General features: G+C 35.7%; 1 protein-coding gene across 2 annotated transcripts in view; it reads left to right on the top strand.

Annotated features, from left to right (window-relative positions):
• Nucleotides 1-25,615, top strand: part of Vwa8 (von Willebrand factor A domain containing 8) — a 281,922-nt gene that overhangs the window by 130,873 nt on the left and 125,434 nt on the right. For both annotated transcript variants that reach the window (XM_070026692.1, XM_070026693.1), the window contains exons 22-26: nt 12,797-12,872; nt 14,656-14,791; nt 18,103-18,222; nt 22,745-22,950; nt 24,294-24,445. In XM_070026692.1, coding sequence (XP_069882793.1) covers nt 12,797-12,872; nt 14,656-14,791; nt 18,103-18,222; nt 22,745-22,950; nt 24,294-24,445 — 690 coding nt within the window. The remainder of the gene's footprint in view (nt 1-12,796; nt 12,873-14,655; nt 14,792-18,102; nt 18,223-22,744; nt 22,951-24,293; nt 24,446-25,615) is intronic.

Raw genomic sequence — 25,615 nt, 5'->3', positions numbered from 1 at the left:
TTATTTATTAATAATATTATTAGAAATATAATTCATTTTAGCTGAATCCTATATAATCTAACAATATTAAAGATGTAATCTATTTTGTAAAGTTAGAAGTGAAAAGGCTTAATTTAAAATATATCCTATTATAGATTTTCACCAATGAGATTGACATTCCCACTAATTTCAGTGTGGGGATTTTTTTTTCTTTATTTATTATATAGTGTTAGGGCTACATGTGCCATGAAATTTAAGCTCATGAAATTGCTTTAAGGGAAACATCTGTTTAAAAGACCTAAAAATAGAGTGAAAAAAATGTTGAGGACTTCTCTGATCTGTAGATGATCTACTTATGGTCTTTACTTTGTTTATTTTAGAATCCTTCTAATGGATTTGTGGTGTTTCCATCCATAATCAGTCACTGTCAATTTATTTTATGGATGTCATATGAACAAGATTAGTTATAAGAGCCATTCCAAACATCATCTGACAATTAAACTGCCACCAAACACAGACATGCAGACTTTTAAGTATGGTCATCTTATTTATAAATCATATTTATAAAATGAATAAGCTGGACAATTTGTGTATTTAGTTAAAATTAAGATCTTGTCTTGAGGATGAGTTAAGTAATTTAAAAGATTAATGGATGTAATTACTTTTCATGGTCTCTGTTTCAAGTAGAAGAGGCAATGTGGCTCACATTTGTGAAATGCATTTAATTTTCTATGATGTTCAGTTGATATGTGAGATGTTATTTGATTATTTAACTTCTGTGATTACATTTTTCTCTTTGAGCAAAAGCACATAACTGTATTAAGATCAACGCTTTGAAATACTCAATTGCATTTTTTCCTTCCCTCACAGCTGTGAGGATGACAGTATAGGTCTGATCATTAGCATGAGCTATTTATTGTCTTGGCTGTTTTTCCACTAGTGAACCCCACTGGAAATACAGTGTTTCCATGTCTCCCAGTATAGTCCTGACTTTCTTTTCCAATAAGTTTTTCCTCACATATGCTCACCTTATTGTGACTGGGTGATTCTGGATGCTACTCACAAGTACTGAACTTGAATCCATATCTATCTTGATCCCTTTACCTAAAATGCACCTCATATCTCCCTCAATCCTTCAAAGTTGTCTGTAGTTACTTTACTTGGAACCTTTCTTGATATTTCATACTGAGTTCCTACTCTCAATATTCAAAGGAAGGGGTTTTGCTAGGAAAGTGGCTCAGTGGTAGAGTGCTTGCCTTGCATGCACCACTTAAGCAGAAAAAGCCAGAAGTGGCGCTGTGGCTCAAGAGGTAGAATGCTAGCCTTGGGCTGAAGAACTGAGGGACAGCATCCAGACCCAGAGTTCAGACCCCAGGACTGACAAAAAAAAAGGAAGGGGTTTGTTTCATTGTGATAAAAAAAATGTGAGTTTTGGAGATCAAATCTTGTCTGCACTAACTTTTATGTGACCTTGAACTCCTTGAATCCTAGTTTCCTATCTATCAGACTGAAGTAATTTTTTGCAGGTAGCTCTGAAGACTAAATGAGAGAATGTATGCTAAACACAGTGTTAGGTACTTTTAGGTAGCCAAACATTTGGGAATACTTGTTTATCTGACTTTCTTATTTCACTTTGATTTACGTTATATATGTGGAATATCCCTAATTCAAAACTCTGAAGCTTAACATGTTCCAGCTTGTTTATTTATTTATTATTTTTATTGTCAACATGTTCCAGCTTTTTAAAAATTGGTATGATGGTTGATAAATTTCAGATTTGTATACCTGAGTTTTGATGGTTTTTTTATTTGGACTGTTCAATTGGTAAATACTATGTCAATATTCAAAATCAAACAAACTCTGGAATACCAAAATGCTTCATGTTCCAAAATTTCATTTCAGATAAGAGATACCCAGCCTATGGTAACTTCTAATATCTGCTGTCCACGCTTACTTTCCCCTATCATGCCTCCCCAACTGAACAGGGAACCTTTTGATGGCAGGAGTCTGTTTTATTCATCATATATGAATTTATCCATTTAATTTATCTTTATTAAGTTCCTTAAATATGTCTGAGTATGGGTGGCTTGTGCCAATTAGGAAGCAAAGTTTGGCAGGGTCACAGTTCAAGGCCAACCTTAGCAAAATATTCATATTTCAGCAGAAAAGAATGTAGGTATAGTTGTACATATATGTTTATAATAGCTATGGCAGAAAGCATAAATAGGAGCATCACAGCCCAGGCAAAAAGCAAAAAGTACCTTATCTCAAAATTAACCAGAGGAAAAAAGAGATCAAGGTTTATTCAGGTACTAGAGTGCCTTCCTAGCAAAATGGTGAGGCCCTAAATTCAGTTGCTAATACCACTTAAAAAAAAAGTCTTTATATTTGCCAGAAACTGGCTTAGGCACGGATGATCTACAGATGATAGTACTCTCATTGACCTAGAGGTGCTCTTTGGTGAGCATTTATATACTGTGTGAAAGAGGTGTGTGGAAGGGGCCCTGACAGCCTGCAGAAGCACTAAATCCTCTGACAGCAGAAGATATCTGGAGAAAGTGGCCCTCAAACTATGACTTAATGAATACATAGAAATTTTCTAACTAGAGAACAGAAAGCAGTATTATGACCACTAACAAAGGCTATATCTAAAATCCTAAATATAGGAAATGAATTTATGTAGCTTGTATTTGTGTGTATACATGCAAGAGTTAATGGCAAGAGGAACATGGGTCTTTTAGGAGCTTCTTAGGCCTTTCCAGAGCTAGACTAGTCCTGTATGTAATGAGAGGGAGTTAAAGGGAGAAAGACCATTTCAACCAGTCTGTGGATTGGTCAGAGTGAGATGGGACTTTAAACACAGGGAATACAAGAGAGTGATGATTTTACGAATCCAGGAAGAATTGCTTGGCCTAACGAAACATACCAGTGATGAGAATGGAAAGAAGGGGCATATTGAATAGGTTTAAATGCCTGATTTTAGAATCCTTGACAACTGACAAGGATTCAAGTGGAGGGAGAAGGGAAAATAGAGAATTGATAGGAACTTCCAAATGCATGGTCTTACTACAATAATGAGGCCAGTACTGTGCATAGTTTTTTTTGTTTGTTTGTTTTTTGGGTTTTTTTTGGTCGGTCATGGGGCCTGAACTCTGGGCCTGGGTGCTGTCCCTCAGCAATTCAGCTCCAGGCTGGCGCTCTACCACTTGAGCCACAGCACCACTTCCGGCTTTTTCTAAAGGCTTATGTGGTGCTGAGGAATCGAACCCAGAGCATCATGCATGCAAGGCAAGCACTCTACCACTGGGCCACCTTCCTAGCCCCTGTGCATACTTCTTAATGCAGAGTGGATGCCAATAAGTATTTGTCAAAATGATGAGAACATGATTTTATCTAGGCCTTCTAGCTCACACTCCATGTAATCAGCCACTCTTTCCTAGAAGCACAGATAGCTTTGCTTCAGAATTGAATTTCAAGTCTCAACTCAGATTTGGGGTTACATATGAAATATGTAATCAAAGGGTTGGAAAACTGCTTTTCTTGAAGCAATTGTTATTTAGACTTGTACCAATCAGTAGCCATTAGCTCCCCGTAGCTATTTAAATTTAACTGAATTAAAATTCAGTTAAAAAGTCAGCTCCTCTGTTGTGCTAGACATGTTTATGGTGGCTACTGACTGAGTGCAAAGGACATTTCTATCAAAATAAGTTCTATTGTCTAGTTTTAGTCTATACATTAAAGTCATCTTCTTTAGGGAGACTCAGATGATAGTTTTAGTCATTTCCACTTTTGTTACCCCAGAGGTTTTCTGCATTCAGCCCCTCAGAAGGAACAAGAGGGAAACAAGGTTATGCCTTCTTCCCCAGACATTTACAAAACACTTCTTGGAATTTGAGTAATCTATATGTGCTTATAAGCTATTAGCTACCTATTAGCCAGACAGACCTTCATCAAATTGTCAGTCTGCAAGACTGATTAGAACATGAGGTCTTTATTCTGAAGTGGTTATGGGCTTTGCCAAAAATTAGTGGGTGAAAGGTTTAATAAAGAAGAAAAGGAATGTTGAGAAACAATAATTGTCATTCCACAATTTGCCAACAGCTGCCATTATCAAAAGGTTTTTTGTTTTAAAGGTTATGCCCATATTACCTGTCTCAAGGGCATAAACTGATATCGCATAGTGATTTTCATCTATTCTTCTCAGACTAGTAGAGAGTTTGAGAGTATTTTTAAGATTATAAGACATTTCAATTCTTAGGACTGTATTATGTAAGTGTTGTAACCAGTGTGGGGGGTTAAAATACTGTGTTATGGTTATTTATAAACCATTTACCTTTGCACAATACGTTTGTATATTTTTTTCCTTGTGCTACAACTGAACAAATTAGTAAAGTACATGGCAAATTAAGTGCAAAACTCTACTCTTGGCCCTCTTAAAATCATACATCCCAGAGTCACTGATGGTATGCTCTATGAAGCACAGCATACTCACACATGTAGACTTTCCTCAAACCAAGGAAAACTGAATGTGACAGAATAAATTTTGAAATTTATGAAGTCCTAGAGGGCAGATTGAAGTATTGGTGGAAAAACAGGAAAAGTCAAAGCTGTCTCATGGAAAAAATATGATGGAGTCATCACAGCAGTCTTGGTATTGGTAAGAGCTCTCAAGACCAGAGACATGTAGGATGGCAGCAGCTACAGGAAACTTCTATGTCATCTTCCCAGGGATGAATCTGAAAACTCTTTTAAAGAATTTGGAGCAGCACTGGGATAGTAGTTCTCCCATGAAGAATGCCTTCCACTTCCTACTTTTAACCAAATGAATTACACACATGCCTCTAATTGTTATGTGTATTTTTTAGGTTTATGATAATCTTTGATTCTTCTCTGGTTGATCTTCAAGTCCATTTGAATTCCTGTCTTCTTGTTTCTTTATTTAGCAAACACATAGAGGTTACTGCATGCCTCACTGTTCGAAGCTGTTCTCAACTTGTCACTTGTTATGCTCACTACAAGTCTAGAGTTCCAGACCATTACTATGTGAACTTGGCAGATAAATCATTAAATAATCTAGGATTGGGCTCCCTTGGATCAGAAGAGAGCATTCCTCCTGAGGATGTTTGTGTAAATGATTTTGGAAGGGGAAGTTTGTGGAGAAATGTAGATGCTAGATAGATTGGGCAGAGGAGGTTGTAGGTGAAGTATGGCCTCAGCCTGTTCAATAGAGGCTTCAGTGTGGAGGATGCTATCTTCATTATCCCACCTGGAAGTATGGAAGTTAGAGAGCAAAGTGTTTCACTCCCATATTACTAAATCATTGCTAAAAATTACCCCTTAGTGGTGATGGGGTGGAGGACTTGTAACCTCCTGGAATTTCTGAGAGGAGTCTCTGAAGAAAGATTTCACTGTCCTCATTCAGAGGTCAGTGCCTTTTGCACCTGGAAGCCAGGTAATTTTGGAGATAAAAGATCTCTGAACGGGTACCAGCCTTTATTGAACTCTTATTGTGTCGCCAACATTATTCTAGGCCTAAAAGCAGGATAGAGAAGCAAAAAGCAGGATAGACAAGAATGACAGGAGGCATTCTTTCTAGGGCTGGCAGAGATGTGTGGTTTAAAAAAATTCCTTAGTATATGGGGAAATATAAATGCTAAATGATGTACAAAGATTTAAAGGATTATGAGACTGGAAGAAAATAAGGAGACTACTTCAGGAATGGAACTCAATAAATTTTACTCAATGATTATTTTCAGAACAGTGCTAGAATTTGCAGCAAGATATGAATCTTAACAATTTTTTGCCTTTTCTAGAGATTCAGTAGGTAAATTGACCCAAGATGTGTGTGATCTGTTAGAGAGGTAATACCCAGTCCTTTTCTGATCAGTGAGTAGAGGGTTGTTTAGTGACAATGTAGATTCTAGCCAATAGCAAAGGTATGAGGACTAGCAACAATCTAAGCCTCAGGAAATAATAGTGATTAGGGTCAACATATCAGGTAGGATCCTTTAAATGGCTTCTACCCCCCAGAAGCATTAAGTCTACACTCAAAAATTTTTTTCTGTAAGAAAATGTCTTTAATTGGGGTGTTGGTGGTTCATGTCTATAATCCTAGCTACTCAGGAGGCTGAGATCTGAGGATCATGGTTCAAAGCCAGCCCGGACAAGGTAAGTCCAATAAACCACTAGAAAACCGGAAGTGGTGATGTGGCTCAAGCAATAGAGTGCTTGCCTTGAGCTGAAGAGCTGAGGGATAACGCCGAGGCCCAGAGTTCAAGCCCCAGGACCGACCAAAAAAAAAAAAAGTCTTCAAACGTCCCTTCTTTTTTTTTCTTTTTCTTAATATATATATTTTTATTGTAAAGATACTGTACAGAGGGGCTTCCCTTCTTTTAAAAAATATTTTATTGTAAAGATTCCGTACAGAGAGGTTACAGTTACATGAGTAAGTTAAGGAGTACATTTCTTGTGGAACATTGTTAGCCCCTCCTTTGTTTTTCTCCTACTATCCCTTCCTTCCCACTTCCCACTTCCCCCCTCCAGAAGTTGTAAAGTTCATTTCCAACATAGTGTCTTGTGAGTATCATTGTTGTATTGGGTCATCCTCTGTCCTTGTTTCATCATTTTGTTATTCCTTCTCCTCTCCCTTCCCTTCTTTTTTTATAAGCTGACATTTCCTTATATTGTGCCATCATTAGCACAAAGTGTTTTTTTTTTAAAGAGGGATCAAAGACAACTTTCTGTGTTTGACAAATGGGATTGAAAAATGCATACTGACTCTAAGGAGTGCAATCCGTGTTATACTTCTTCTATTTGGGTCTGTGCAGATATCTTCACAAGCTGTTTCTCAGCTATTGAAATAAACTAAACTTAGGACCACACTTTCAATCATACAAATAACAAAGTATACCAATAACATTGCTTTCCCAAAAATAGCTTCCTTTAATTTTTAAGAACAAAAAAGTTTTTCATTATTAACAACTAAAATTTAAGAGTGTAATTAAGGTAATTTTAGCTCATAGTTTTTTTGTTTCTATTTTTTCACTTGTTTCACAATGTGTGTTTTGCAAAACACCTTTTATTGATGGTAAGTTTAGGGCCTCTGACCTAGAACAGGCTCTGTTAGTGTGCCTGTCTTACATGTTATTGCTCCTGTCTTCAGGCTGACCAGTGAGCTCTCCTTAAAGGAAAGCATATGTATTCAGTAGCCTTCTCCCAGCATGCGATCTGAGACTAGCCAATGTTACATAAGCATCTAGTAAACAAATGAATACATGCAGTGTCTCTTCACTCCCATTCATTATTGAGACATCCATAAAGAGAGTTCTTCCTCTGAAATAGATAGATGATTGCCCCCGATGGCTTTACATTTCCCATGAAAGGTAAGTCAGAACTCTAGCATTTTTAAGAATGAACACTCTAGATTTGTTCAACCTGTCCAGTCTCTTCCCTCCACACAGCTGTGTTCTAGACATTGCATATCATTCAGTGTTTCCTTAAACTTCTCTTGTATCTCCAAGTTTCACATTAGATTATTGCTCTGCCTGAACATACCTTCTATCCATCCCTGCCTATAAATATCCTATTCTATTGCCAGAAACTTGTCTTCCTCCATCAGATTGAATTCCTTTCTCCTCTGGGTCTCCATTAAACTTTGTTTTGACGTCTATGATAGCCTTTATCACCTCTGATGTGAGTTATATTTCATCATCTTATATCTATCCCCTTATCTACCATGTACACTTCCAGAGAGCAAGATCTCTGAATTTCTCATGCCTAACACTTCAAGTCTCAAAATTCTCTTCGTTGAATGGGAAACTGAAATGTCATGATATGAAAAATGGTGATTTGCTCATTTTTACTCTTTATAACATTTTTTGTAGTTAATTGGTAAAGTCTTTTAAAAACATAAATTACTGTATACTCTATTTTCTGATAAAGATTTATCCAGCAGATAAAATCATCAGCCTTTTCCCCTGGCTGCCTTTGTGTATACCATTACATTTTTGTCTTCAATCCATTATTTTTCTCATTTAAAAAACTGATTAAAAAAAAAAGCTGTGCACTGTTTTATTTCCACCCCCCCAAAAAAAGGAAGTTCCTGCAAAGAAACTAGGTCATTGTGAGTCCCTAAAATTTCTCAAGATGAATAGCTTGGTTTAGAGTACAGATTTTAAAAAAAATTTGAAAAAGAAGGAAAAAGACTCTAGTTATCTGAATGTTATTAGATATTTGTTTTTATTTATTTCTAAAGACAACTTAGAAAATATTATGGGTTTCAGGAAGACTTGATAGTCATCATGGCTCTGACTACTAGAAGATTTTCTTTTTAAACACTGCATCACTAACAGCAGAAGACATGGTGTGAGTAAGCTGCCACCAAATGACTTTTGCTGTGCTGATTTTCTGCCTGTGGTTCCCAGCAAGAGCCCACTTCTGAACAACTGCAACGCATTGCACCCCAGCAGATTTTCTTGCATAAATATTATTCCCCAAGGTCTTCCTTCCCTTTATAGTTTGTTAGGAGTTTTTGCATCTGGATGTATTAGCAAAGAATGATTGACTATTAAGTAAGCTGTGTGTCCTCCAAAACAACTATTTTAAGAGCTGGAGACTTTTCAGTCACTTTGGCAGAAATAATATTTGCTTATCTTTCTAAAATGACTTTTCCGTCAAAATATTCAGAACAGTGGGTAATAAGACTCATTTTTACTCTGCGTCTCGCTTTCCTTACAGGTCAGGTTCCTTATTTTCACTCAGTTGTATTTGCTCCTATGTTCTGTTCATTCCCAGTGTAGAGATGAGTGATCTTAGGCTTTTAGGGGGTTAATAGATCAACCAAGCTAGAGGTACTTAGATATAGTCTCATGCTGGTTTTTAAATGGACCTACCAGGAGTCATAGGCTTATTTTTATCTTATGTTTTTTTAAAAATTGGATGGCAACATGACTTGTTAGAGAATTAGAGGAAGTTTCTTTCCCACTATGACAAAATAAATTTGTCTTTGCAGGTAGGGGCAGAAGAATCATTTGCTCCTATTCAGAAGAAAGTCTAGAATGTTTGTAAAACATTAATTTGTAACCTAATTTGTTCGAAGTACTGTTTTGTTATTAGTGTTTTTACCTTTATTCTATTATTTATTTTGGAAAAAAACATTTTAACACATCTGTGGATTGAACTGAGGACAAAGTACTCTGCCACTTGAACTACATCTCTAGTTTTCTTTCTTGTAGTTGGTTTCTGGGGGAGAATCTCCTGCATACTTTTCTTGGACTAGCTTCCACTTAGGATTTTTTTTTTTCTCTACCTCTCACGTAAATGAAATTACAGACCTGTACTACCTAGCCTGTAGAAATGTATTTTTGATAATGTTATTAATTCTTCTTCACTTGAAAGATGTCTTTTAATAGAATTTCACTTCTCACTCAGTGATACTATGTTTATATCTTATTGGTAAAAGATTAACATTTAGTTCTATTTTTGCAATCACTTTGTTTCTTTTATTTATTTTTTGTCTTTTGTGTATGTGTGTGTGCACACACATGTGTACTGGTCCTAAGGCTTGAACTCAGGCCTAGGCACTGTCCTTGAGCTTTTTTCTTTTTTCTTTTTTCTTTTTTTTTGCTCAAGGGTAGCACTCTACCACTTAAGCTACAGCTCCACTTCTGGCGTTTTGTTGGTTAACTGGAGATAAGTGACAAACAAGCTTTGAACTGTGATCCTTAGATCTCAGCCTGGGTAGCGACAATTACAGCTAGAATTACCAGCACCCAGCTCATTTCTCTGTTTTTTAATTGAACAAATATCTGTTAGTTCCTTTGAGCTATAGTCTGTCTTTCCTTTCTTACATTTGGCCTGTATTATTGAATAAACTGCAGATATACTGCAGCCATTTTTATTTCAATGAACTATAAAGTATTAATGGAGATTTTTGCCTGCTGTATGAAGATCTTGTGTCTTTTTCCTTTACTACTATTTCTGTTATTTTATCTGAAAGAAAAGTTACCAAAATTATTAAAATATCATCCTCAAACACCACTATTTTGAGATTTATTTTTGCTGCTCAATAAATGAGAAGATATTAGCTTGTTTTACCTTCACAAGAAGCATTTGAGAACACATTGTGCTTGTTCTATAGAAGCAAGTTTTGTTTCTTGATTTTAACACAAACCTGTTCTTTACACAATTTAATTACTATTGCATCTGGAATTATTTGAAGGTACTACTGAAGCATTAATAACTCCCAATTTTCAAAAAAGCAAAACGACAGTGTTAAGAGTAGAGTTTAACACAGTATCTCAGCCCACTTACTGATGCAAGCTATAATTGATAGATAGCTGGTAAGAAGTGTGAACAATTAATTGGTGAAAACATAAATGTCAACAATTAGCTGAATACTTGTATTAATTTACCAGCCATTATTGGCAACTAGAAAACCACCTCTTTATTAAACTATATGCTAAAGAAAATATGACTTACACATGTTTTAACCATCTTGTCTTCCCAATATTGTTGATTCTAAGCCTTTATTAGCTCATACTTCAAAGTGGTTTTGAAAGGAACAAGTAAAAATATTCCCTTAGGATCATTATTTTTTGAGTAGAGAATTAATATCTCTATCCAAGATGCTTATGAATGCACAGCAATGTTTTTATCAAATACTCTCAACAGGAGTCATTATATTGCCTTTTAGAATCTATTCATTCATACTGGTGGCTCAGGTCTGTAATCCTAGCTACTCAGTAGACTGAGATCTGAGGATTGTGGTTCAAAGCCAGACTGAGCAGAACACTGCCCATGAGATTCTTTATCTTTCTTGTAAACTACTCCCCTCTAAGTGTGTTTCCCATTTGTGTTTATCTTTATTTTAGTTTCTTTTGAAAATTGTCTGATTTGTGTTCGTTCTAACAAGCAATAGGTTTTATTTTAGCACAAAAGTGTTTTAAGAAATCTAATTTGACAAGCTGTGTACTACCAGAATTCATGTGTTAGCGAGTAACTTCATTTGCCTTTTAATAATTAGAATTCAGTTTGTAAATAATTGTAAATTCAGTTTGAATTTACAATTCTTAATCTGCTCTGAAACACTATAATTATTAAAGTAACAACTGACATTGCTACTGACAATGAAGCAAGAGTTTCTTTCTCCTTTCCAGTGCTGGAAGGTGACATGTTGTTGCCCATTAGATATGTGAGAAATTCATTCTATTGCTATAAAAATCTGTGTGAGCACATCTTTTTTCCTTCCTCACCAACCCCCTTCTCTATTGCTAGGATATTAACAGTGAGTTTAAATAAGTTAATTAAACTCTACTCTTACTTTGTCCAAAACTAAAAGTTAATTTGTAAGTAAAAAGCAATATAAAGTATATCTGACATTCAATTTATAAGACAAGTGAATACAGAAAATAGATAGCATAATGTTGTGCAACAAACATATTCATCTCAAAAGTTGAAAAGCACTGATAAATTATCACAATATATTTTCAGTTTCCTTTGTGCTTCCCACTTTATTTTCAGTCATATTTTGATTTGACTTTTTTGGTGAAGATAAAAGAATTCTTTGGAATCTGTTCTTTGTGACCTGTAGGTAGTTGTTGATTGTGGGATGAGTGCTAGGCCCCTAGAGGGTTAGGGTCAGGGTTGGACGCTTAGAAGAGAGTGAGGAATGACAGTGGGCCAGACACAGCAATTTACTAAGAAAACCCATCACATTTCTGTCTGGTTATAGAGAGGATCCCTGTAAGCTGGGTATAAGATAGGAGTCTCAAAATTGTAAAAGTCACCAATTATATTGCCAACATACCTTCTCTGGCTTTGGGAAATGAGGATTCTAATGCAAATGTTACCCACTACAGTAGTAAGTCAAATTTAGCTCCACTGGAGTAGATGCCATACCGAAACCATCAATTCTAATTTTATAATTATATTTGTATTACCTGTAAGTAGTTGTACCAAAGAGTTAGATTCAACAAATCAGTAAACCCTCAGTTATTACTCCCTTGACTACCCAACCCCAAGTAATCATTCTAAATATGAGTATGCTCTCTAACTCAGATTTGCAGATGAAATAGGATCACTTGTTACCTCAAAGACAGCCTTTATCTAACCCAATGGTTATGTGAGTGTATGTGTGTGTTTGTGTGTGTGTGTGTTTCACAGGGAAAGAGAGAGAAAGAGACAGAATCCCAGCAGAAATGTTAAAAACTTCTTCTGTGCCTTTGGAATCAGTGGTATGACATGCCTATCTTTAGCCCCTATTGATGGTAGTTTGGATCTGACTATGCAGTTCAGAGACTTGCTTTATTTAATTAATCAGCAGCAGTCATTGCCAAACTTGCCATCAAAATTATTTTAAAAGAAGTATTATATACAATATGAATATATTTAAAATTGTCTCCTCACACTCAGGATATGATTTTGAGGTATGAAATGGTCACAAAAGAGATTACCAGAAAGAGAGCTGGGATGTAGCTCAGTGGCAAAGCGCTTGCCTAGCAAGTGCAACGTCCTGGGTTCGATCCCCAGTACCAAAAAAAAAAAAAGACAAAAAAAATACAGTTAAAAAAAAAACCAAACAACAAAAAAAAAGCAGAAAGAAAAGAAGAATCAGATAAACCTGTATTAATTCCCAGACCTTGTAATTTATATTAAATCAACAAAATACTATTGCCTGGTGGAATTGTACTTGTTACTTCCTTCCCCTTGGGAAAAGTAGGATAATGAATAAAAACTTTAAAATAAATACTCATATTTTATTCATGTCTAAACATCAGTTTATTTCCTTACTAACTGGAATGTTTTGGTTTAACTTTAGGGATACCACAGTACAAAGTCTTACTCTTCAGCCTTCAGTCAAAGATGGACTAATTGTGTATGAAGACTCACCTTTGGTTGGTAATCCAATTATATTAGTATTTTAAAGTATTTTTGAGTGATAGTTCTGTTTCAGCCTTTGAGTATATAGGAGTCTTCTATAGATTTGAAAATATCTCAGTCTAACTAGAACATATTCATGTGTCATTTTAGGTATAGATATTTAAATACAAATTATTGAATATAATCTGTTTTCTTGTTCTGTTCAGTGAAAGATTTAATGAGTAACACAATTCTCTGTTGATTTTCCTTCTAGAAAAGATTTTTTTGTTCGCTATTGTGTTTAAATGTCTAGCTTGAAATTAGATAATAAATCTAGAAAAAATTAAGTGGTTTTAACTATTAAGATATTAGCCAAGTTTTGGGGAAGCTGGAAAGATCCAGTTCTCAACTTCCCACTCAAGACCCAAACAAATCAAGGCAACCAGGTATGTTCCTGGATGCAGAGAACTCCTTCGCACAAATGAGCCATCATAGATCCCTTTTATGGTCCTGGTGCTGGGAATTGAGGGCTTTAGTTTCTCCTTAATTGGACCAACTTTCCTTGAATAGAAGTGGTTATTGGGTAGAAGCTACCTATTTTATTTTTCCAAAACTTCTTTTTACCCTAAAAGATTATTTAGTATCCCTTTGAGAATGTGACATAAATATAAAAGGAATCTTCCCATATTGATTTATAGTTCCTTAAAATTATAAGTCAGAACTATACAATCCTCCTTTCTGCCTTCTTTCAGTCATGGGGCTTGAACTCTGGGCCTGGGTGTTGTCTCTGAGCTCTTCAGCTCAAGGTTAATGCTCAGCGACTTGAGCCACAGCACCACTTCCAGTTTTCTGGTGGTTAATTAGAGATAAGAGGCTCATGGACTTTCCTACCAGAATCCTCAGATCTCAGTCTCCTGGGTAGCTAGGATTACAAGCATGAGCCACCAATGCCCAGCCTAAAAAATATTTTGAGTTTTTGTTTTCTTCTATAATATCCACATTCACAAGTCACTGAAGACCTAAGTCTCTCTCTCTTACTTTTCCTTTCCCCACTTCCTATCCAAGTAGATGCAAGATTCTACCACAGCATAGCCCTGTAGATTGATCAAATACATTTTATCTCTATTTTTTTCCATGCCTACCCTAACCTGGTTCCCAGATCTTTTCTAACCAAATTCTTATAGTCATCTTTTAGTTTATTTTGAATACTGCTACTGGAACTCATAAATACACATACACATATTTCTTGGTCTGGCAACCAGATCTTTTGTGGTCTACCCTTCCAGAGCCTTTTCTCTCTTTTCGTACATTTAATCTCCATTTTAGCCAACATAGACTATTCATACTTATTCTTCAGTAAATATGCCCAGGAATTTTATTCTCTTTGAGTTGAATACTCACCTCTTTGTCATTGATTCTATTGATTAAATTATAGCACTACTCCAAGAGCCATAACAAATGCAATGTTCTAATGCCCACAATTGCTTGTAGTATCTTATTCCTCTTAACTTCCATGACACTTTGCTTCCTATATTTCTTATACTTGCCTTATCTTCCCTATCCTATGGTGTGAAACATTATTGTGAATAACTCTAATGTTGAAGGGAAATGAGATAATTACTGTGAAGTTGGCAGTTTAGGAACTACATGAAAATTTTAGTAGAGATCTATGAGTTTTGCTCAAGACTGTTATAGACTTTTTGTGGCGAGAGTAGTATAGATACCTTAAAAGTAGCTATTGTATGCCCAAAGCAGAAAGAGATGAAATTTCAATAATGGTTACTTTCATTTTCTTTAATAACTTTTTTGTCTTCTAAGGTTAAAGCAGTAAAGTTGGGTCATGTTCTAGTAGTGGATGAGGCAGACAAAGCCCCAACAAATGTCACCTGTGTTTTGAAAACTCTAGTAGAAAATGGAGAAATGATTTTAGCTGATGGAAGACGAATTGTTGCCAGTAAGTATTTAAAAAGCAATATCCAAACAAAAACCCATGCACAACTAATTGATGCTTAAAAAAAAAGCAACACTGATTTTTATGTCTTTGATATTAAGGCACAAGTTTAGGTGGCTACTTATTTACAAACAATAAGTTTAAGTTCAATATAAATTAAATTGTCTATATTAACAATCATTTCCAAAAATTGATATCTAAGTGCTGGTGAACATGGCTCAAATGTTATATAGTGCTTGAGGTTCTGAGTACTATCAAATAAAAAGTAATTAATTAACCAATGTCTAAATCTTGCTTCACTGGTTTTAATTGTGGTGCTATTGGTTAAACCCCAGAACCTCATATGTAGAAGCCTGTGCTCTGAGCTACGTCTACAGCCCCTAGTTTCACTTTGTATGTGAATAGAGGTGCCTTTGAAATTTTCTCTAGTGGCATTAAGACAAATCAGCTTCATATTTTTCTGTTCTGAGAATACCTACATATAGTCTTTACTCTCATTTCTCAGTTATTTATGTGTTATTTCTTTCATTTAATTGCAGCCTGGAATTTTTTCAACTCTGGCTCATAATATCAAGATTTATTGTATTATTAGCTCAGTGTAATTAGAAAAATATTGAACATTTTGTTTCATAGGTAAACACTAATATATTTATGTATGTATACACACACATACCTATTTCTGGGAGAAGTTGTTGTCTGTTCCACTGTATCTTTTTTGCCCTCCTCACTCATGTGCCTTTTTGTTGCTATTGTTTGGAAAAAATAAAGATAGCAAAATCTCATTGTGTTTAACCTACAAAGAAAAATATATCTAATATGAGAATATTATCTAGTTTCTATTTAAAATTTCTGAAGATTTGAAAATTTACAACTAGCCATCAGACATACATAACCTACAACATAGTGACCCATCGAGTCAGAACTAATAACATTTTTGGTGTTTGAAGTGAGACTGTAAAAACAGCAAGTAGAATGGTACAAGATATTCTCTTGGAAATTATCATTGAAAGAACTACCCTTCTGAGCCTCAGTATTCACAACAGCATTGTAATATTCAACTTCACAATGGATTGATGAAAAAGGTGAATTTGAGTTAGCTTGAATACTGTTCCTTGACATCAATCAGAACCTCAGGATTTGCCATTTGCCATTTTTAAAGGCATCACAGTTCAATGAAATAGAAAATAAACATTAATTAAACAATTCATGGTTAAAGGAGTAATTATTTCCTGGTGACATTTTACATTTCTCTCCTGCTTTTGAGGGATAGCCTACAAGTAGAAGGAGCATATAATGATTTTCAAACTCAAGGATGATGTCTTTTTTTTAAGAGCTGAAGATTGAACCTAGGACCTCATAAATGCCAAGCATGTGTTCTGTTAAAAACTATACTCCCAGCTCTGTAGGCAGAACTTTTTTTGGTTTTAGAGGTTTTAAAACATTATTATTATCTATTATTGTCAGTTTGTAAATACAATATACTTGTGATCAATGCCACTTTGATTATTCTCCTTCCATCTTAGACACCACTTTGAGCAAGACAATAAGAAACTCTTTTGAACAGAGGCTTTTGTTTTGTGGTGTTTTTTTGTTGTTGTTCTTGTCTGACGTGGGTCTTAGAGCCTGACTGCTGTTCCTGAGCTTTTTTGCTCAAGAAAAGCAGTCTACCACTTTGAGCCACAGCTCCCACTTCCGGTTTTCTGGCGTTTAATTGGAAATAAGAGTCTCATGGAGTTGTCTGTCTAAGCTGGTTTCTAACTGAGACCCTCAGTTCTCAGCCTCCTGAGAAACTAGTGTTACAGGCATGAGCCACCAGCATCCAGCTTAAACAGAGTTTTATAAGTCATCAATTCTAGGTTTTCTAGAACTTTATTTTCTTTGCCTTTTTACAGCCTCGGTTTTTTTTATTATTTGTTTAAATCAGGTTTTACATACGGTTGTATATAATAAAATTAATGAAAATCAAGGGAATGAGATTGATTGGAACATATTGTAAACATGTGTGGAAATGTAACAGTGAAATCCCCCTCTGTATAAGAAATGTAAACTAATTTTCAAAAGAAACAAATTAAGTCAGTGAGATGGGTTAGAATATATTGTAAACATGTGTGGATAGACAACAATAGACAACAATAAACATCCCCCATTATAAGTAATTCAGGCTAATAAAAATGAATAAATACAATTAATGAGAATCAAATGTTAAAACTGAGAGCTATATTTACATGTGCACGTGGCACCTTGAGGATTACTGGTATTAAAAAATTATGACTGTCAGTTAACTTTACTGTTCATCTCAGATAAAATTGCAGGTGTGTCATAACCATATGTTTTAAAGATGGACAGTTTTACACTAGGGTTTGAAGAAGCTTACATGACAAGTGCTTCTTTTAAAATAAACATAATAAGGGTTTCACCATTTCAAGGTATGTCTTAGCTATGGCAGTTCTATCTGAAATACATACTAATCAGTACTGCCTACAGGCAGTACCTTAGCTATTGCATAAAGAAAGTGGTAGTCTACTTTAGAGCACTTCTTCTTTTTTTTCTTTTTTTTGATCACTTCTTTTAAGAGCTATGTTAGAATCCCCTAACTAGAAATAAACCAACATTTCACTAATAAACTGACTTAGGTTGTCAAGTGTGTGATCTAAATAAGAATGGCTCCTTAAGCTACATAATATCAGGCTTTATGCCAAAGGGATATAGCTGATAAAAACTGAAGAATGTGGGCTGGGAAGGTGGCTCAGTGGTAGAGCTCTTGCCTTGTATGCCTGAGGCCCTGGGTTCGATTCCTCAGCACCACATAAGCAAAAACAAAAAAGCTGGAAGTGGCACTGTGGCTCAAGTGGTAGAGCCCTAGCCTTGAGCTAAAGAGCTGAGGGACAACGCTCAGGCCCAGAGTTCAGTCCCCACGACCGGACCCAAAACAACAACAACAACAAAAACTGAAGAATGTTGGATTACCTTATGATGCATTTTTATCTTTTATTTTATATTTTTTTCATAAAGAATAATTACATTTCAAGACAGTTTTGAGCATTGGAAGACAGCATTTAGACAAGTTTGCTTTTTAGAGCTAGGTTGAATTTTACATAAATGTACAAGTATCTGTGTAATTTACTGTATACTTCATCCGTATTCTGTTCTTGAGCAGAAAATTTGTTTTTGTGTAATCCAGTTATTACAGCAGATCCCATAGAGTTTTTTTTAACTGAGCAGTATGTCTACATATATTCTTTTAAGCCTATAATGTAATATTCTTAAGAATTCTTAAATATCAATGTGGAGTAACGAGTCATTTTGTTTTTCAGATTCCACTAATGTGAATGGAAGAGAAAATGTAATAGTAATCCATCCTGATTTTAGGATGATTGTTCTGGCCAACAGACCTGGATTTCCTTTCTTAGGCAATGATTTCTTCGGCACCTTGGGTAAGAACAGTGGTGATGATAATAACAGCAACAGAGTTCATCATAATAATGCTAATAGTGACATGTAATGACCATCTCTTTGTAGCTTGCATTGTGCCACCATCAGAATCTGATACTCATGGAGATGAAGTTTTTCTATGGTCATCTAGCTAATAAGTGGTATAGCTATGCTTCATATCCAAGTTTGATTCTAGGGCCTTTCTTCTTAAACAGTTACAACTATACTTTGCTCTTCAAAGCTTCTTGGAATAAAATAACAAGTTTTTAGTATCTTTTTTTTTGAGGCCAGCTCCAAGGAAACTAATTCAGACCAATTAGTGATGCCCTGGATAAAGATAATCATCAGAAGGCTTGAAAAAGGACCTTCTTAGTGGCAAGCATATAGTTCTAGACTCCCGTACTCATTAATAAGCAGGCCCAATCTCCTATTAGGAACTTGGTCTAGCAATTTTGTGTCAAGGGATTTATCCAAGGCATTTAACTGTGTATTGATTTATGTACAAGAATAGGAAGCACAACATTGTTTATAACACCAAGAATGGAAACAACCCAAATGTCCATCCAAATGGGATGAGATTTTTTTAAAAATCTGTTTTATCCACACAATAGAATACTATTCAACTATTTTAAAAGAATGAGATCAATGATCTCATGCAGAAATAGAAAATCAAAAGGCAAAAGATACCATATATTCATGTGTATATCTGTATCCACACAGAAAGTATAATGCTCAGTTAAACTGTTGTTGTAGTTTTTACCATATATAGATACTACTCTAAATATCACTGAGAACTCATGTGGGATGTAAACATAGCAAAGTAAATCTGTAGTTGTTTCTAGTATGAAAAGGTTTGAGTTCTTCTTACTTGTAGGCATTTCATAGATCATTCTTACCCCTAGGTTATCCCTCATCACATTTATTTTAATACCTACAAGAATACACATTCTCTAATGTGTCTCCATCTCCCATCCACTCCCACATCCTGTGAGCTTCTTTGCTAGTTCAGATGAAATTATGATCCTCATCTGATTCCTCCCAGTGAAAATCTTTCAAGCAGTATTGCTTCATCCCCTGACACTGGGCCCAATGATTTTTGTTACTTACTCCAGCTCTACTCTTCTTGGGGTGGTGACTGTATATACAAATGTGGCCCTTCCTACCTCTTTGATCTCTTGGTTCCCTGGAAATATTTATTCCCATTTCATACTTTAGCCACCTGTTCTTGTGGACATACTCTAGTTTCAGTAACTGAAACTATAATCTGGTTCATTGTTCTTTTCCTTAGGATTTTCATTTCATCCTACCATCTCCAATCTTTCAATCTACTAATTCTTATTCTCAAATTCAACAACCCTAATGGAAACTCTAATCCAGGGATCCTACCACTGTTTCACTAACCTTTTGATTGCGCACGCGCACGTGTGTGTGTGTGTGTGTGTGTGTGTGTGTGTGTGTGTGTGTGTATGCGCACGAGAACACATGCATGTGCTAGTGCCAGGGTTTGAATTCTAGGATTGAATTTTCCCTTAGCTTTCTTCACTCAAGGTTGGCACTCTACCACAGCTTCATTTCCTCTGTGTGTGTGTGTGTGTGTGTGTGTGTGTGTGCGCGCGCGTGCGCACACACATGGCACACACACACACATGCGTGGTTAATTGGAGATAAGAGTCTCAGGGACTCTCCTGCCCATGCTGGCTTGTGATCTCAGCCTCCTGAATACTTGGGATTACAGGTGTGAGCCACTGGTGTCTGGCTTCCCCTTTAGTATTTTTTGTTCCCTCTTACTAGGCCTTTCCCCCCACCCCTTACCCCACTTGATTCCATGATCATTCACATTTCTTATTCATTTATATACGTCTTCTACTTCATACTGCTTCGCTCAGATTATCCTGTCCATTTAGAACCCCTCAGCCCTGGTTACTGCCAACTCACTGACTACATTGAGCCTATACTTGTACAGCTGAATGTGGTTAGAAAAAGCATAAAACCACTCTGACCAATCTCTTTAAACTCTTGACTGTGAACCTAAAGTGTCTCTTTGGGCAGTTACACTCTGTTTCCCTGCTCCTTTCCTTTTCCTGTTCTCCTAGGCTAGTAATTCAGATCTTCTCCCTCCTTAGAGTTCTAACACTGCTGCATGAATTTGTTTGTTTTAAAATTGCACAGTCCTTCAGCACTCACCATGAGAAACTGGAGTGGAGCATTCATGAAATAAGAAGTGCTTCATTTCCATCAGTTCCCTTTCCTTCCCATATCTGATCAGGATACAGTTTACTGACTTTCCAGGTGCCTGCCACTTTTTCCTGGAGTCCTACTGAGAAAAACACCTGAGAAAGACACAGAGTTTGGAAACTAATGTCCTCAAACTCTGACTCTTTCAACCACAGTGCTGTGTTTTCCCCTCAGTTACATTTCCCATGCTTCGATCTGTGCCAGTCCTCCAGAGAAGTATTGGATCCTGCCTCCTCAAAGACGCTGCCACCTCTCCTACCTCAGTAATCCCTTCTGTGATAGATTATTCCCAGCAAGAAATGATCAAGCAGCTGTTTACTCAGTCTTAAAAAAAGACTTTCTCATCACTGCTTTTGCCTGCTGCTAGACTTGTCTGCTCTACTTTGCAGCAAAACTCCTCCTAATAGTTATTGGGTGCTCAAAAGTGGTGCTTATACTTACTATCTCTTTTTCTTTACACTCTCTTCTGTCTATTCTAATCAGAGTTTTGCATATGTTGTGCCTCAGAAAAGAGGTTTTGCCTGGCTCATTAAAAGGGACTTCCTGTTGATAAATCCAATAATCCATTTGAAATCCTACTTTTTATTAACTATCAACAATATTTAATATAGTTGATAGTGCTTATCAATCTCTTCTTCTTCACATCTTGTCTTGCACTTGATATTCCTTTAAATGCTTTCTGGGCTTTTTTCCTGTATTCATGACCTTTCCTTCTCAGCCTCCTTGTTGAAATGCCCTAGTTCTGTTTTACTTATCTCTGTTCATTTCCTTGGAAAAATAAGAATATTTCATATTTTAAAATACCATCTTTATATCTGTTATTGACAGATTTTTATCTCTAGGCCCAGCTTCTCTTTTAGACCCTACATTCACATGCAATTGCCTATGTAATAGTTCCTGTATCTTGAATATAATATATATATATAATTAACCTGATTTTCATTCTTCCTTGATAATAACTCCATCCTTCATGTGTCAAAATAGTTCTTGATTTTTCTCCTTTTTTCTTACCATCTATCAGCAGGTCTTATTGGCTGTCCCTTTGACATATAATTAGAATTATGTTACTTCACATTGCTTCCATTACCCCCATTCTCATCTTAATGCCATCATCTTTCAGACATGCTATTTGAAATAGTCTTCTAGTAGGTTTCCCTACCTTACTCTTACCTTATGTCATGATCTAAGAAGAATCTAAGATTTTGCCCTGCCTCTAACCTAACAACTGGCAGGAGACACTAGACCCCTGGCTCAGGGACAAAGGAAGAATTTTATTTTCACAGAAAAAAAAGTAAATTATCAGTATTTGTGCTGGTTTTTTTTTTTTTTTTTTTTTTTTTGTCGGTCATGGGGCTTGAACTCTGGGCCTGAGCGCTGTCCCTCAGCTCTTCAGCTCAAGGCGAGTGCTCTACCACTTGAGCTACAGTGCCACTTCCGGTTTTCTGGTGGTTTATTGGAGTCTCACGGTCTCTCCTGCCCGGGCTGGCTTTGAACCGCGATCCTCAGATCTCAGCCTCCTGAGTAGCTAGGATTACAGGCGTGAGCCACCAGCGCCCAGCTTGTGCTGATTTTTAAGCCCCAGTTCCCATTGGGAAACACAGAGATAGGAGGAAATTATATGAATAAAGATGTTACTTTTTTCAGAAAAAGAAAGAGACAGACAGACAAGCATTATCCTCCAAGATTATTTGCTCTGCATTCACACAGGCAATGTGGTCAGAGCCTTTGCTAACAAGATATGTAGCCTATTAAGTTCAAGACCTGAGCAACAGAGCAAGATTATGTCTGAACTGGAGGCATGACTCTGGTGGTATATTGCCAGCTATGAGGCAGGGAGGTTGGATGGGGGTGGGGGCTAGTTTCCTATCCTACTCTGAGTATAAGCACAAAAATCTTTAAAATATTTTACACAGGCATATGTCTCCTATAGCGTATCTGTCTTATCTCATATCTGACTGCTCTCCCCATTTGTAATTCTGTTCCAGGCACTCTATTCTCCTGCCTCTCCCATCCACACACACTAGGTTACTTACCTTGGATCTTAGCATTAGCTCTACCTGCCATTGAAATGTTCTGTCCCAGTATTTATATTTACTTGAGTATTACCTTCTCAATGAGGTCAACCTCCTGTCTGCTTCCATCATTTACATTTTTCTCTGTGCCACCCTATTGTTGAGATAGGCTGACTACTTTGATGAGCTATTGATGACTCTTTAAACAACTATATTTGTCCTTGGAGTTTCTGATGGATTCTTTGCATGCTGAATCTGACACTTCTCTTTTCCCTAGGTGACATTTTCAGCTGCCATGCAGTTGACAACCCCAGACCCCACTCAGAGCTTGAGATGCTCAAACAATATGGACCAAATGTGCCAGAACCAATCCTTCAGAAACTTGTTGCTGCCTTTGGAGAGCTGAGGAGTTTGGCTGACCAGGGTATTATTAACTATCCATATTCTACCAGGGAAGTTGTCAACATTGTCAAACACTTACAGGTATGGAGTATACCTATCAACTATGCCAGGCCTTTTAATTTCTGAAAATAATCCATAATGTAACTAGAACGAAGAACATTATTTAGTCTTATGATTGGCTTTGGCAAGGTTCTATGCTATGGCCATTATAAAGAAGCTATGAAATTTGGTGACAGGTTTTGGAGGGGAGAAGTGTTTGGAGTCAAAAGAGTACAACAATGAGACAGTAGAAAACTTTCCTTGGCCTATTGTTCTATAAGCATGTCACATCTAGGTAGAAAATCTCTTCATTTTGAAACAAATGATGTGAAAGCAGAAACAATAGTAATTAACAGCATTGCTAAGATACCTGTAAAGTCTCACAGGCTAGAGTAAATGGGAAGGGAAATGGATCTCCTTCTGACCATATACACTGTGCAGTCTGCTTGGCAAAGAAAATGAAAGCCAACCTCATGTAAATTATATTTATAAAACAAATGGATATTTGTAAAGGGTACCCAGTTTCAAATGCACAGGAAGAATGTTTTTAAAATCTGTTACATATCATAACTGTACAATGTAGTTATATAAAAATGAAATAGATTTAAATGGCTAAGTAGGTTTTAGCTGTTTATAAAGTGATTATATGTACATTCTTTTATATATATGGAAAGATGACATTTTATTTCATATGTCTATTAATAATATAACTCTAGGAAGAAACAAAAGAAAAAACGAAAAACAAAAAAACCACTTTGTTTTACCTAAAAAACTATGATAAATCCAGTACCACAAGGCTAGATCCTACCTAGCACCTAAAGAATATCAAAACATACAGGAAACAGCCCTGGGGAGCTACTAGGGTTACTTGCTTTTTCCTTTCTCATTTGGCCTATTTCTTCATTTTTATATTCTTGCCTTATTTTCTGGTTCTTTTATTTTTTTTCTATTTATTCGTAGACTGAGTTTTCTACTTAGCCTTTTGATATTCAGCACTTTCCTTTAAGTAAAAGCAATTTTTTTTTTTGCTTTGGTCAATCTGATGTTCCTCGTAAAGCTAGATGGTTTCAGAAAGCAGTGGTGGAACCACTGACTGCACACCAGGATCTGAGCAGCACCCTGACGTTTAAGAGGAAGAACTGCCTTTCCTCAAATTTTGGTATCTATTTTAAAAGGAAAATATTATTTAGTCATCTGAGCAACCAAAGAAATATTTTTTTGAAAAAAAGAAAGATTAAAAAAAAAACTTAGGTATTTCTGCTATCTATCTGGTTTTCTAACAGGACCAGTAAATGTCTCATTGTTCCATTGGTTTTTATAAATCTTTATAATGCTGCACAGTTTATCACGTATACAATAAGCATTTTTTTTTGTTCTTCATACAGAAATTTCCCAGTGAAGGCCTCTCTAATGTGGTTCGGAATGTGTTTGACTTTGATTCTTACAACAATGACATGAGGGAGATTTTGATTAACACTTTGCATAAATATGGGATACCAATTGGAGCAAAGCCTACCAATGTGCAACTGGCAAAGGAGTAAGGCAAACTCACTTGATAAAGTGAACTTGAACTTGGTTCTTATGATTGTTAAATACTGATAATTCCTAACCTACTATTAGACTTTACTAAACTGAGTTGATGCGGAAATCACTCTATATGATGCTATTTGCTGGCTGAGTTTCAGCTAACTAGCATTATTTATAGGCCTTTAAATTGGAAATTTTAATTATCATGACTTTCCCATGAGTAGATGTAATACAGTCAAATAAAGGGAAATATTTGTTTCTATAACAGTCTCTGTCCTTTTGTTGAGTTATAATGGGTCTCATTATTTCATAATCCTGTGCAAATCAATGTATAAACATAAAAACTACATAAAGAGATAACATACTTAAAATGTTCTTATTTCTGTTATATAGTTTGCTTTATGATAGTTTACTAAACTTATAACCACATTAATGTAGACTTTTGGTTATTTATTTCAGCTTCGCAGATGAAAGGGTAGTAAGAACAAGTGGGCGAGTGTCATGTAAGCCAGTTCCTACCTTTCATTTTAATATCACAAGCCATTGACTTACCCTTAGCTAAGAGCTTTGCAAATATCTTGTTGGCCAGAAAGGAAGTACAGAGTATATGAGGAATAATTAAATCAGTGCAAGTTTACTGAACAATAATGTTAACTTTTCATAATTTATTGGTAATATATCTAGTGCCATATTTGCCCCAAAAATGTAATCCATTATTATTAATTCACAAGTAATAATCATTATTCTTAAAATAAATTAGTATTTGACTTTACTTTCATGTAGGAAGCACTATACAGAAAACGGTTTTAAGTACCTATCAGTGTTCAGTCTAGCAATATTAATTTTTTCCTAAACAATCATTATAAATTATTTATGTTTTCATGTCACTACAAAAATTTCTCATTTATATATATATATATATATATGAGTAAAATAAATTAGTAAAGTATTATTTCTTAGAGAAACAAATATTTCCCTTTTGTGGTAAAAGCACAAGTTGAAGTTATGTTACAAATTATCAGTGTACTAGTTTGTATTATTAATGATTAAATTTTTTTCCAGAAGAGTGAATGTTTCAGTTGCTAATGAATACATTTTTCTATAATATTATTTAAGTGATTGGTTAGCAGTGTTTATGGGCATTTTGACATTGTCATTAACTCATTGACTATAACATTTT

Source organism: Dipodomys merriami, unplaced genomic scaffold, assembly GCF_024711535.1.
Source record: "Dipodomys merriami isolate MVZ:Mamm:240054 unplaced genomic scaffold, mDipMer1.0.p SCAF_188, whole genome shotgun sequence".
NCBI classification, from domain to species: domain Eukaryota; kingdom Metazoa; phylum Chordata; class Mammalia; order Rodentia; family Heteromyidae; genus Dipodomys; species Dipodomys merriami.
Note: the sequence above shows the minus strand (reverse complement) of the source record. Positions and strands in the feature narration are given on the sequence as shown.